At 37.7% G+C, this 15074-nt stretch overlaps 1 protein-coding gene across 3 annotated transcripts in view; it reads left to right on the top strand.

Annotated features, from left to right (window-relative positions):
* The first annotated feature begins 1761 nt into the window (after positions 1-1761).
* The window catches only part of crocc (ciliary rootlet coiled-coil, rootletin), a 30379-nt gene continuing 17066 nt past the window's right edge, over positions 1762-15074 (top strand). For 2 of the 3 annotated variants that reach the window (XM_023324960.1, XM_023324961.1), the window contains exons 1-16: positions 1766-2054; positions 2215-2341; positions 3134-3276; positions 4776-4967; positions 5623-5706; positions 5785-5876; positions 7281-7446; positions 8409-8515; positions 8669-8875; positions 10388-10478; positions 10564-10650; positions 11452-11664; positions 12676-12875; positions 12947-13129; positions 14467-14611; positions 14682-14828. In XM_023324960.1, the coding sequence (XP_023180728.1) occupies positions 2004-2054; positions 2215-2341; positions 3134-3276; positions 4776-4967; positions 5623-5706; positions 5785-5876; positions 7281-7446; positions 8409-8515; positions 8669-8875; positions 10388-10478; positions 10564-10650; positions 11452-11664; positions 12676-12875; positions 12947-13129; positions 14467-14611; positions 14682-14828 (2235 nt within the window). In that variant the 5' untranslated portion in view covers positions 1766-2003. Of the gene's footprint in view, positions 2055-2214; positions 2342-3133; positions 3277-4775; positions 4968-5622; positions 5707-5784; positions 5877-7280; positions 7447-8408; positions 8516-8668; positions 8876-10387; positions 10479-10563; positions 10651-11451; positions 11665-12675; positions 12876-12946; positions 13130-14466; positions 14612-14681; positions 14829-15074 lie in introns of all 3 variants that reach the window. The other variant, XM_023324962.1, reaches the window with a different exon arrangement.

Below are 15074 nucleotides of genomic sequence, written 5' to 3' on the forward strand. Positions count from 1 at the left end.
TCAGGGTACCAGTTTACATCTCAATCTCATTCAGATTGGATAAAGTTCTTCTGTGAACGTCAGTTTTGAAGTCTGCCTCAGATTCTCAATGAGGTTCTGTTCTCAGGATGGGAAACGCCCTGAACAAACAGCCAGAGTTAAATTAGATCAAAGCATGTTTATCTGCTGGAACGGCCTAGTGAAAGCCCAAACCTGTATCCAAATGGGAATCTACAGCAAACTGATGTCGCTTGAGCCATTTTTCAAGAAGAAATGGACAAAAACTTTAGTCTGAAAACGTTCTACGTTTATCCCAGTAAAAGGCTGTTTGATTAAATAATACCTTAGTGGGGCTGGATATGAAATTATGCCTCACTTTTCTGATTTCTAGTTGTAGGATATGGAAAACAACTCTCCACACTTAAGTAAGAGTTTGTATCTGTTTGGCACATAAAGCCTCAGTAAAAGACGTTTCAGTTTGTGTTTGGAAACTTGTGCTGTGAGATCAGTCTGTTGAGGATTTACAGTAAACTCCCACAGTCATGTAGTTTATTAGAAAGGAGTTTATCTTTAAATTAAGAGCTGCCACTAAGTCTGTCTCAACAAGCAATGAAGCAATTAATCAATAAACGGCATGATTTATTAAAATGAGCCTGATCATATCCGTTCTGATGTTTTATATCTTATTAAGGTACATTTTGTTTATGTGGCCATTATAATTCCTTCTATTTATGGGTTTGGTTGTTAAAAATGTTTTTTATTTCCATTTTATTTATTGTGTACATTTGGGATTTAGTTAAAAAATTAAAATATCTTCCAGTTCCATTGTTAATTATTTTTTACTAAATTAAAGTTTATTGGTATTTGAGAGGCAATTTTGGATTAATTTTCCATTATCAATATATTATCCCACCATATGACCACCTGTGACGACGGATTGATTTAGTTGTAATTATTTCTTATACTTTTTATAATTGTGCATAGGCCTGTCACGATAAATTGTCCTAGAAATTATTGTGTTAAATAATCACACTGTAAAGTAATATATCGATAAAGGCACAAGCTTGCCGTCTGAAAGACCAAAAAACTTTAATTTAGTAAAGAACACTTTACACTGGAAGACATTTTAAATATCCCAAACAATAAACAAACCAACCAAAAACACCAAATTAAATCAAAATAAAACCCCCACAACCCAAACCATAAATAAAATGGATCACAAGTCTCTGTAAACAAAATTAGCTTTCAGAAATATTAATTATTGGAATGGAAATAATTGAGCTCCTTTTGATTTATCATACAATTAATTAATTTATTGCTTAATGTGACACATCATGTTGTTGTAGTTTCCTTGTTTTGTAATCACTATTGGCATTGATTGCATTTATTGACAAAATCTGTAAGTCATTTTAACCTTGTTTGTAAAACGTTTGCTTGGTTTTAACAAGATAAACTACTAATTGTCCAGGAAGGACAGATGAAAAATAGCATTTTGGCTAATTCTGGCACATTTATAAACCTGCAAATCAAACATTACTTGACAACGATACCAAAACAACAATATTATCGTTTATCACAATAATTACTGGGACAATTCATTGTCCCGCAAAATTTGTTACAAATTTATTCACGAGTTAAAACCTCCTGTTGCTTTTTATGGTATTTCCTCTCTTTTGTGTAGTTGAGTAGCAGAGGTGTGTGAAGGCTTTTAATTTCAAGCAGAGAGCGTGGCAACAGTGTAAGAGGAAGAGGAGGAGGAGGAAGAGGGGGGCACTTTAAAACCAGCTAATCCTGCTGTCCTCAATCTGCGTCTCAGAGTCTCTGAGGAGGCGGCAGGACGGACACGCTCCGCTCCTCTGCTGCCAAAAACTTACCAGAAACGTGATCAGATTAAAGCGGGAAACTTTTATCCTTTTTCTTTGCCGGCTGGAAAAGGAGAGAGAACAAGGAGAGCGACCGTCGCTCTGTTTGGGAATTCATTTGGAGTTAATCCTATTTTCCTGGAGGATTTGGAAACAGCGGCGATGAGCGGTGAGGAAAACTCCGACTCCAACAAGCTGGAGTCGGTGATCCAGGTGAGGCCCCCCGTGGGGAATCTCACCTCAGCGCTTTCATAATGCGCTGACGGCGAGCTGATGGGGCAAATGAGGGCAAACTCTGTAGCTGTGGTGATCGCATCATCAAATCGTCTAACTTAGCCGCCGCGGTGCCTCTTTGTTTTTCCACCTGAACCAGCGGCTGGAGGAGAGCGTCCTGTCTGAGGAGAAGAGGCTGACCGTCCGGGGCCCGTCACCGGATGCGGCCCCTACATGTCTGCCGGCCAGAGTCCGAGAGATCGTCACCAAGAACCTCAACGATACCGGCGAGTCCTTCCTCATCCTTATGTAGCCTTGAGCTGCAGCAAACCGTTGTTTCGGTTATCGATTAATCTGTTGCTTATTCTGACGATTAATCGCCGCATCCTGCAGATTTAATCCGTTTTTATGCAATATTAGAAATAAATTAAAGCATCTCATCTCAAAGAGCAGGAGCATTAATGGATTCTAATTTCTGCCTGAATTCAACTTCAGTTATCGATTAATCTGTTGCTTATTCTGACAATCGATTAAAAAATCGACACAATCTAGATTTTTCATTTAAGCCCTTTTTACTCAATATTAAAAATACATTAAAAGATGCAAATAAACATATAATTTCTTTTTAAAAAATAAGGAGATAAACATTGTATTACCTAAAGTACAATTCTGTTAGTGAATTCTTGATCATTTGTAGCAAAGGATAAAACTGCAGCTAAAAAACACTTCTAACATCAACGTGTGAAAAGCTCAGCTTTCTGTTGAGATTAACATCAATACATATGTGATGTGTGATTATGTTTTTAATTAACAGATTAATATATGAATAGCAAGAAAACTGTGATTTTTTTAACAGAATCTGAACTGGGTGTTGCAGACTCACAGATGCAAAATATATATATTTTCTGCAAAGTTTTGCTGCCTTTTTTAGACTCTCTATACTCCAGTTAACGATTAATCGATTACTAAACTAGTTGATGATTATTTCAATAAGCGATTCATCGTGATTAATTGAATGAATCGTTTCATCCCTGATGTTGTCCATCTAAAACGGAGCGTTTGGTTTCCTCTGTGAGCAGCCGGGGCCATGTCCTCCGTCATGTCCGTCCAGGAGGAGAACCGGGTTCTGCAGGGAGAGCTGGCCCGGCTGGAGGACCTGCTGGCCCACAGCAGAGCCGACCGGGACGAGCTCGCCATCAAGTACGGCGCCATCAGCGAGAGGGTGAGGACAATAAGCTAAATCTGACTGAAACTGGGACGACGTGAGGCGGGAAAATAAAGAAAATCCTCCAGAAACCCTCCAGGTTTTTGGTCTGGAGCTTTGGGAGGAACGCCTGCCTCTCCCCCGGTTTTTTGTCTTCTCGGTATGTCTTTGTCTCGGATTTGTGGGTCGCCCAGGTGACGGGGGATGGAATGAAGTGGAGTGGAATGTTGCCATAGCGCCCGTCGCCATGGGTGACTGTAAACAGGGGCTTCACAGCAGGGGAGGGATGTGGTGGACTGTTGACTGGATTCAGGTTGAACATTAGCAAAAATCATAAACCTGCTCCAACAGGCAGCTGTAGCAAAGTTAATAAACATGATTTCAGTAAAACGTTTACACGCACTCAACTAAATTTATACTTTATTTTATTTATATTTTTATGAGAAAGAAAAAATTATATATTTTCCCTTTTTTTAAATGGTATCACTATAGGAACAGCAAAAACAAAACAAGGTTAACAAAAGTATACAAAGAGCAGCATACAGAATCAATCCTTTATATAAAATAAAGTTTAAATTTGGGTACAAATTATGTTTTGGGTGAATTGACTAGTTTTATCTACACAGTAAAATATTACTAAAGGAGTGAGTGAACTGGTGATTGGATGGTTTTCTATTGCTTTTACACTTTCTGTGAAAATATTTGGTACCTAAAAATGAACATTTGAAATAAATAGAATCTCATTTTTTTCTTTTTCATTCCTTCACTGTTTAAATTTTTTTTAATACAGAATAATTCTTTAGAGATGAAAAGGAAAAATAAATCTAAACAATTAATCTCAGGGACAAGTACATTCCCATCTCTTCCTGATGTTTTCTAATTTGGATTCCTGATTTAGAGAGTGATTTTTTTTTCATCATAAATATAACTTAGATGATATGGTAACACATCTTTTCTAGATGATAAATTGTCCCAGAAATGATTGTGATAAACAATAATATAGTTATTTTGGCACCATTGTCAAGTAACGTATGTAAGATGGCATAAAAATGCAAATTTCAAAATCAATAAACTTTAATTTTACAAAGAACACTTCACACTGGAAGTGGACTATATTTTAAAATATACAGAATGAAAAATAACAACCAAAAACAATAAATTAAAACCACACAAAACAGAAACCATTAATTAAAATGTATTATGAAGTCTCTTTAAACATCACTCTCCTTCAAACATAATAATAATCAGAATGGAAATTATCAAATTCATTTTTATTTATGATGCGATTAAGTGATTCATTTCATTTGAACCATTATCCCTCCATGTTGTGGAATAATAAAAATCTATCTATAAATCTGAATTTATTGTAGCTTCTCAAAGGCTCAGATATATACTGTATACATGCACCCCTACAATATTTGGTCGTATGTAACAAAACGAAGCAGGAAAACACTTTCATCATGTTAGAACCATATTTAAATTAAAATCCATTTTGTTCTTGCCTCTCTCTCTTTCAGCTGGAGCAGGCGCTGCGGTTTGAAACCGGGGAGGGCGACCTCGACTCCCCAGAGTCGCGCAGCCTGGCCCAGCAGAACGTGGATCTGCGGCGCCGGCTGGACGAGGAGCAGGCGGCCTACAGGCGTAAACTCACCGCCTACCAGGAGGGCCAGCAGAGGCAGGCGCAGCTGGTGCAGAAGCTGCAGGCGAAGGTGGGCCGGGTCAGACCAGAGCTGGTAGTAACTACGGAGTTACATTTACTTGAGTGGCGTTTTTTGAAAAACAAACAAAACAAAAAAAAAGGTACTTTTAGGAGTACTTTTGCTACGCTGTACTTTTTACTTTTACTTGAGTAATTTTATTATGAAGTATTTCTACTCTTACTTGAGTACAATTTCTGGATTTTCTACCCACTGAATGAAAAAGTAAAATGTTTACAACCAAAAATTCACAAGACACAGACACACACCTGCAGTTTTTATTAAATTTTCATTCGTTTTTTATTAAAAGAAACTCATTTGGAAAAGTTTCTTTTGCCTGATTTTGTTATTTTTTGTTACTTATATAAATTATTGTATTTTTAGTCATTAAAATACAAAATTTTCCACTGAACTTTATATTTTGGTCTGTCTGATTATGTAATTTTAAGATATTAAATGACTCAGACTTTTTACCAAATACTTCTTTTTACTCTTACTTGAATAACGTCTTGAATAAATACTTTTTCTATTATTTGACTAAAAAAAATATGTTACAGTATCACTGCTCTTACTTGAGTAAATCTTTTCGGTGCTCTATCCAACTCTCAGTTTAACTGAGCATTTTTTACAGTGAAGCATGATGATGATGATGGTTCTTCTTCCTCAGGTTCTGCAGTACAAAAAGAAATGTGGCGATCTGGAGCAGATGCTTCAGGAGAAATCCTCCGAGCTGGAGAAAGGCACCATGGGGGTGGGTGACATTTCCTACTGAACACCATGAACCTGTTTTCTGTCTGCAGTCGTTTTCTAATTGGATGATTAATTTCAGAGCAACAGCGAAGCGTCAAACAGACGACATCAGGAGGACGCGAGCAGCAACCTGGAGGACGCTTTGATCCGACTGGAGGAGGAGCAGCAGAGGTGGAGCGTCACCACTAGCGCTGAAACGATCAATCAGATCAATCATAACGAATCGATTACTGAAATAATTCTCAAATAATTTAATAATAAATAAAATGTTAATTGGAGTATACAGGCTCAAAAAAGCTGTTTGATGAAATAACAATTCGCTCAGAACATTAAACCAAAAACTGTACAGATGTATATATATATATATATATTAACTGTATATATATAAATATATATATATATATACATTTTCATTTATTTATTTCAAACAGATTTTTAAAAACAAGAAAATCAAATAATCAGCAGGACAGAGAAACACCTTGGCGTAGGACGAAGTAAACATTTACTTAATCCCACCTCTTATCTTAATTTAATGAAATATATTACCTACCTATTCAATAATTATCAAAAACTTGTAATTAAAATCATATTATAATATTCATGTGCCTGTTTTGCCTTTAAAATAAAAAAAAACTATTATTTGTTTGCAAATAAGTTCTACCAAAACTTCGCAAGTTGAAAAGTTTTAGCTTCACCTGGTTGAAATTCTGCAAAGAAATCTCTTATTAAGCATCTTTTGCTACCATATTATTAATCAATCCAACAAATGAACAATATTGCAACAAATAATCAACCGTTCACTAAATAATTGCACTTTATAAATATGTAAAATGAATATTTTCTTATTTAGAAAGGAATTTGATTGTTTATTTGTATCTTTACTGCATTTCTTAGTTTACTTAAGTGGTTAAATGAAAAATCTGCAACATTTTCAAATTTCTTTCTCCAATTATCTGACTAGTTCTCAGAAAAATCAACTAATAAAATAACCATCAGCTTCACATAACAATGAATCTCTATTAATACTCAGATATGGATGAGTTAAAGTATAAACAGTTTCTGAGTTAAAACTTCTGCAGTCTTTACCAATTCTGAAGAATTTGGTAATTCTTCATATTCAGCTGTTTTTTTTTATCTTCAGCAGTATTCATACGTTTTAACTTGTTGTCATATTAGAGCTCTGAAGTATTTTATTGGGACTTTGTGTGAAAAACCAACACAAAGCAGGCCACTGTTGAGAAACAGGAGAAGAAGAAAAGCTGCAGCGGGTTTGTGAATTTCAGAGGTTTGTTAGAGAACCAGTGAAGACACAGCAGAAAAGTCCGGCATAAATGTAGAGATGCTGCAACAATGAAGATTATTTAACCAATAAAACACAACAGAGGCGTTTATACAGTGTAGCATTAAGGGTTTTATCTCGGGTTTTTTCTTACAGCTGAAAGCAGTAGGGAGATTTAACCTTTGATTCACCTTAAGCACGTTTCAAATAAATATATAATTTGCGCTTGGCTCCAGTTCAAAGACATGCAGGTCTGTTGATATCAGTGATGTCTGACCTGCTTGTGGATCCTTCAGGAGCAGCAGCCTGTCTGCGGTGAACGCGATGCTGCGGGAGCAGTTGGAGCAGGCGGGTTTGGCCAACGAGGCTCTGAGCCAGGACATCCGCAGGCTCACCGTGGACTGGACCAAAGCCCGGGAGGAGCTGGAGCAGAAGGAGTCGGACTGGAGGAGAGAGGAGGAGGTGAGAGAGAGAGAGAGGCAGTGAAGCACTGTTTGTTCAAAAGTGATTTACGTCGCAAACATATGGAGAAACCCGTCATGAACCGAGCCATAAACATTATGTTTTGTCAAAAGCTATCAACGAAATCACCAAGTCAACAAATATATTGATCAGTGATCCAGTTATTATGGTTGAAAAGCAGCTCTAAACAGCTGGGGTTTAGATCTAAAGGCACTCAGAGTTTCAGCTGTTTTGCAGTTTTCTGGAAGTTTGTAGAAGCTGAATGCTGCTTCTCTGGTTCTGGGCATGCAGAGCAGAACCAGAACCAGAAGACCTGAGAGGTCTGGGAGGTTGCAATGACAACAGCAGATCTTTAATGCATTGGGGTGCTGAGCCGTTCAGTGATTTGTAAACTAACAGTATTTTATAATTTATCCTCTGAGCTACAGTGTAGGGACTTTAGAACCGGGTGATGTTCTCTAACTTCCTGATTTTAGTCAGAACGCCAGCAGCAGCGTTCTGGATCAGCTGGAGCTGAGGATTGATTTGTTGGACAGACCTGTGATGACACTGTCACAGTAATCAATGAGACTAAAGATAAACGCATGGATAGGTTTCTCTAGATCTCCCTGAGACATAACTCTAATCCTGGAGATGTTCTTCAGGTGACAGAAGGCCGACTGTGTAACTGTCTTTATGTGGCTCTGAAGGTTCAGGTCAGAGTCCATCACTACACCCAGATTTCAGGCCTGATCGCTGGTTTAATAACTCAGTCAAACTTATTTTTATGCCACATTTCAGCAACAAGGCAGTTCAAAGAACTTTACATCATAAAAACACAAAAATAAAAACAACATACAGTCACCAACTGAGAAACCAGAAACAAACATTACATTTTGTTGAGTACCTTCATCAAAATCATCAACACACGTCATAGTGAGTCGGTGAAGTTGCTGAAACCTTCTTTCTGTTTCTGCCTTCAGTCTTTCCACAGCTACTTCAGCAGCGAACACGGCCGACTGCTGAAGCTGTGGAGACAAGTGGTCGGCTTCAGGAGGCACGTCTGCGAGATGAAGAGCGCCACCGAAAGGTAAAAATAAAACCACAAACTCAACATTTCAGGGTTCTTATGGGTGCTTGAAATCTTTGAAAAGTTTTGAAAGTGACTGATTTCTGTATAAAGTGAATTTTACTGTGGAAAAAGCATACGAGCCCTGAACATTTTCTCTTTCTCTTCTCTCAGAGACTTGTCAGAAATGCGCTCTGAGCTGACCCGGATGTCCCACTCGGTCCGGGTGTCCTTCTCCGGCTTGTCCACGTCAGTGGACAGTCGGGCGGCGGGAGAAAAGGCTCTGAGGGTTCAGCTGGAGCAGCAGCTGAGGGAGCGAGCGGCGGAGATGATGAGCCTTCAGAGCAGAGCCGATGCAGAGAAAAGTGAGGTCAACGTCAGGTTAGTGAGCCACTAACGGGTCGGCGGTACTTCAAAAAGAGTTGAGTGAAGGTGAGGTAAATCGAGCTAAAAGAAATACTCACAATATTGTGGTATTTTATGTATTTAAAAAAAATGGTTTTCATTGTTTAATTTGTTTTGATGAGGAAATCTGAGTGCAGTGGCTTGGAGGCCTAGCAACACCTTGTTGGTGTCTGGACTGACTGTGATCTGTCACAATATCAAACGACAACTTATTTCAAAAAGAACTACAATATTGAAACACCAAAGTTCTGTCTGCATTTAAGTTCTGCTCTGGTTCTGGACACTATAAGGTCGTATAAAAAACAGGACCTGTGAAGGGGTCACTGTTTTTACTCATAATTAGTCCGTATTCTACTGACAGGTTTCACTGCAGTGCAGTAACTCAGCTGTCAAAATGTTGGGGTTCTGTAAACCTGCAGGCGTAAATTATAAATATTAATTTAATGTAAGAAAACGACCTGTGGATTTCAGGAGATGTTTTGCACTGATAGAACAAAAATATGTGAACAAAACAAAACAAAACATGGCTTAGCAACATATTTTTTTATCTGAGAAACTTTATGCTCACAAACAACATCTATGGCTGCCTTAAATGGTTTTACTGCCGGTTTTATGTTCATACTTTCAAGATCTTTAGGTCTGAAAAATTGCATTTGTTTGCATAGCAAAGGTACTTAAAGCAACTTATAATCACATTTATGGCCAACAATGGCGGAATATTTTCATTGTTGGCAGGATAAACTTCAATGCAGTTTTAAGGTTTTGAATACGTTCAGAAATTCTCACACCGCTTTTTGTTGCTCCAGATGTGAAAATAAAAGAATGGATGTTTAGTCAGCATTGTTCTTTCAAACAATGAGAAATTATAAACGTTCAGACATTTGACGGCACACAGCAAGCAAAGAAGGTTGTTTTTGTCACAAGTTGTGTTTCGATATGTTGTGACTGTTCATGAATTTTAGTGAAACATGGAGGAAAATCTTAGAAGAAAATCAAAAGTCAGCACAGCGAATGCTACAAAGTGTAAATCTCCCTCCTGTTTTATTCTGTGACCTCTTCAATGTGTTGCGTATAGGGCTAAATTCATCTCAATATTATTCAACCAAACAAAAACTAATCAAAACGTTTTTCAAAGGTTTGTCTAAAAAAAACTATTTATTTTATTGAAATAACTCATTTTTTCTCATGGAGAGAAAGGGTTATTTGCAAAACATAAACTTACGATTCTCAAACCTTTGGTTTTATTGCTCCTTATTTGGTTGAACTCAAAGCCTTTTGAGGTCAAAAATATTTTTTTCCCCAAATAAAATATTCCATTATGAAAAAATATGTCATTACAATAAAAAACGTTTTGACCACAATTTTAATTTTTTTTAAAAATTGTGATTAGTTTTTGCTGGATTGAATAATATTGAGACATATTTACTCCCATAGGCTGCGACTTGTTGCTAAAATGACTTAAACGTCTGTTTTTGTCTGAACTATCAGGTTGTCTGACGTGGTGCGAGAATGTGAGAGACTGAAAGGACAAATTGTGGAACGAGACGAAGAAATCTCCACTCTGACGAAGAGGCTCGAGGTAAGAGAGCATCTCTGAGGCTGACACAGCATCCTAAGTTTTCTCATTTTTACATTTCTGCCTCTTCTTGGTACTTTTCCTCCAGGAGCAAAGTGGCAGCGATGAGCCCGACACGCAGCTGATTAAAGCTCAGTCTGAGATGCTGCTGGAGACGCTGAGAGACATCGCTCAGGTATAAATAAATATGGCTAGGCTTAAAAAAATTATCTAACATTTTGTCTGAACAGATCTGATTTCTATCAGTTTTGCGTTTTGCTTGCTTTCTTTTCTTTAAAAGAAACTGCAGAAAATAAAGAGTGGCTTTTATATCTAGAGTCGCTTCTGCACAACAGAGTATTAGGGCCAGGTTGTGAGAATTTTTGTTCAAATACAAGAATAAAATCATAATATTAGCATTAAAAAAGTCTTAAATTTATGAGACAAAGTTGTTTTAATGAGATAAAATTTTCTCAGGATCTTATGAGACGAGTTCAGTCCTTGTCGTTCTTTCTTCTAAACAGACTCAATTATTTGCACAATCATTTTAAAGTCCTGCTACTGATGATAGTGTAATATTGTATTGTCTCTAAAACTTACATTGGATTATAACTTCACAAGATGCTCAACATTCCTCATTTTAATTTTTGGATAGTTTTTTGTGCAGGAATTCTCATAAAAATTACAACTTTATTCTGATTCTCATATTATCTAGACTCTTTTATTGTATAACTGTATTCTTGTGATTTTGTGGTTTTATTCTCATAATTAAAAGATCTATTTTAGTCCTACCCTAATATTTTGTCGTAGAGCTGAGCTGAATTCAATGTCTGAATAAATAAATGTTGTAAAACACGCTGGTCAAACAAAATGGCGGCCTCAGCCTTCACTGTGAACTATGGAAACCCATTGAGATCAAAATATCATCTTCAAAAACCAAAACCACACGCCCTGTAAAACTCACTCTGAATGTTTCCTGCCTCGTCTGGTTCTGCAGAGCGTGTTGTCAGACGGGGAGTCGTCGTCAGAAGCCGACCAGGATCGCTCTGCGGCTCCGCTCCTGGCGCTGATCCGTGACTCCTCTCCTCGACGGTCCTCCTCTCTGTTAAAGATGGCGGCCGCTCCTCCGGCCTCCTCGCCGTCTCCTCTGCCTGACGCTGCTCTGTCCGCTCTCCGCTCAGCAGTCGCAAACAAGACGCTGCAGCTGCAGGTGACAACTTACTGCTAAAGATCCACAGTAAAAAAACCCAAACTTTAAGGTTTAATGGATTTTATACTTTGATGTGAAAGGATCTTGACTACTGGATAAAAGTTATTTTTCATTATTTAAACCTTGTTGATCAAATCTAATTTATTGTCCTGTTGAAGGAAAGCTGAAAAGCTTAAAATTCATTAATCACAATTATTTGACCTAAATAAACAACAAAACCTCTTTAGACTGAGTTCACATAATATATTTATTTTTGTAATAGATTATCTTTACAATTAATCGATTAGTTGGATAAAAAAAAAGTCTCATTCTGCTGATTTTCCATCAGCAAAATGATGCTAAAAAAATATTATTTTGCTAAAATAATATTTTTATTAGCATAACAAGCCACTTATGCTAAATAAGTGGCTTATTTAGTCATTTAAACTTATTTAAGTGGTTATACAAGTTGTAACCATGTAAGCTTATTTTGTACACGGTTAGAAATACATAAAAAATATACAAATAAACAAAGATTCAAGTAGTTTTTAAATAAGAAAAGAAAATTTATTACAGTAACGTCACATTCCTTTAGTAGCAAAGGAAGCATTTGCAGTTAAAAAATACTTTTATAATCTAGATGTGAAAAGCTCAGCCCTTTGTCTTTACTTAGCATCAATGCACTGTAGTCAGTTTATTTATTTTTAATTAATTGATTAGTAATTGAAGAGCAGACTGTGCTTAATAGGAGATTTTTTTTTGATAATTTGAGCCAGGTGAAGCTAAAACTATTCCACTTCTGGAGTTCTGGTTGAACATATTTACAAACAAACGTTTTTTTTAATTCTAAATACAAAATGTATACGTCATTTCATACAGTTTTGTCAGTTTTCTTTCAGCAAATTGCCTCTTATGAGTCTGAATACTCTAGTTAGCGATTAATTTATTCCTAAAATTGTTAACAATTATTCCGCTAATCGATTCATCGTGATTAATTTATGCCAAGACCTTCATCATTGATCTGGTTCCCAGGACGTCCGCGGCCGTCTGCTCTCTGCCCAGTCGTCCATCCAGCAGCTTCGAAAGCAGCTTTCAGACTCCGATACGTCCAGACGAGACTCGGAGCAGCGAAACCAAGCGCTGCAGCGAGAAAGAGACGCAGCTCAGAGAGAGAGAGAGACCGCCCAGAAAGAGAAGTACCATCTGAAGCAGGACAGGGACGCGCTGGCCAGGTCAGGGGTCACCATCTCCTCCTCACTGTTTCATCCTACCGGAGTTTTAACTCCGTGATTCCCGCCTGCAGCGAGAAGGCGAAGCTGGAGCAGAGCGTCCAGGCGGCGGAGAGCAGCGTCCAGATGCTGCAGATGGAACGAGAGAAGCTGCAGCTGGCGCTGCTGGCGGCTCAGCGAGAGCGAGACGGCGAGAGGGAGGAGAAGGAGGCGGCCGCTCAGGAGAGAGACCGGGCCAAAGCCGAGACCCAGAGGATGTAAGCAGGATAATCGAACCTGAACGTTACTAATCCTCACAGTTTTACAGCAGCGAGCGACAAGACGCAGCTGAGAGCTTCAAGCACATTTCCAGACTGGAGCTGCTTCTTTAACTAGTGCAAGAAACACAGTTATGAGCTAATTAGAAAAGCCTAGCAACCGGATTAGGATTAGGGCCACTTTAAGAAAAAGACCCTGACTTTCTGAGGAGTAAATTTCTGCCAAAAATAGTCAGAAATTTTGACATTAATCTCAAAAGTCTTCTTGTAAACTTGAAAATTTTCTGAGCTCGAAAAGTTAAAAATATTCAAGAAAAATTTCATAAATTTTGAGGTTATTTTCACATATTTGCTAGAAAAAAAATTGGAAATTTTCTGAGCTCATAAAGTAGAACAATTTTGACTTTGGGAAATTTTCTGAGTTAAAAAAGTAAAAAATCTTCTACTTTTAATTTGTCATATGTCAGTTATGTTTTTAGCATATAAAAAAAATAATCACAAAGCAGCTTCTTCCTAACTATTGGATTTATAAACCAGCACTTTATCCACAGTGAAACCCAGACCCAGATATATTTGGTAGATTTGAGTTTAATGGCTGGATTTGCCTGATGGTGCATAAACAATTTAAACAATTCTGATTCTGAGAAAAAAGCCAGAATTCTGAGATTAAAGTCGAAACTTTGGGATTAAAGTCAGAATTATATGATGTTGTAGTAGAGCCATTGTTGATAAAAAAAAGGAGTAGATTTCTGAAAAAAAACTTCTAGAAAAAAGATGGAAATTTCTGAGTTTGAAAAGTCAAATATTTGGTAGAAAAAACTGAAATTTTTAGATGAATCTGAGAAATGTTCTAGAAAAAATACAAACATTTGCCAGAAAATTCTGAACTTTTGAAATTAATCTCTGAAATTTCTAGAAAACATGGACATTTCTGAGTTTCAAAAGTAAAAAGTGTTTGAAATTTTTGAATTCAAAATTTTTTTTAAAATTATTTCTAAGTTTCAAACGTTAAAATTTTTTTGAAATCTTTTAGATTCAGAAGTCGGAATTTTTTTAAATTTTTTCTAGAAAATTTCTCAGATTAAACTAAAGACATCAGAGTATTTGGCAGAAATTTCCTCCTTTTTTAATAATCTACATTGACCCTGAAATGCCGTCATAAAATCCTGAGATTAAAGTCAGAATTGTTTTTTTCAGTGGCCTTTATCCTCTTCTGTACTCAAAGCAGCACTGGTGTCAAAAATTAAAATAAAAATAAAAATGAGCTTTAAAGGATTACCACCCAGTTCTGTTGTTGTCCTAACTGAACTCCATCTTGCGTGTTTTGCTGCGTTCAGACAGAAGCAGCGGGATGTGAGTGAGAGCCGAGCATCGGCTCAGAGAGGAGAGCTGTCTGCAGTGAGGGAGAGCCACCAGCAGGGGGAGGTAGAGAGGCAGCTTCTGCAGCTTGAGAAGGCCCAGCTGTCTGAGGCACTGGCTCGGGTAAGGAGGAAACATCCATGTAGTAGAATCTCTGCATGTTTGTGTTTTTGACGCGTCTTTTTCTCCGCAGGCCGAGAGCTGCAGCACGGAGCTGTCACTGCAGCTCAGCAGGCTGCAGTCTGAGGAGGCAGCGCTCAGGGACTCTCTGGCAAAGATGGGCAGCATGAACGAGGCGCTGGCCCAGGACAAGGTGGACCTCAACAACTACATCCTCCAGGTGAGGGCCCCCTGCTGGGCCTTTTAGGGAATACATCATGCTTGAGTATGGAGCCCCCTAGTGGACATGGAGGAAACTTTTCCTTTTGCATTCCCTCGCAATAAATTAGCAAAAACCATTTGGTCCAGTTCAGTTTGATTTAAACTGACTGCTATAAGTATAGATTTATTACCATTCAGTGATTTACTGAACAATATGGTTCAAACTAAATTTGGTTGTAATCCTAGAAACAGCTTCATCTTCTTC

Source organism: Xiphophorus maculatus, chromosome 20 (assembly GCF_002775205.1).
Source record: "Xiphophorus maculatus strain JP 163 A chromosome 20, X_maculatus-5.0-male, whole genome shotgun sequence".
Taxonomy (NCBI): Eukaryota; Metazoa; Chordata; class Actinopteri; order Cyprinodontiformes; family Poeciliidae; genus Xiphophorus; species Xiphophorus maculatus.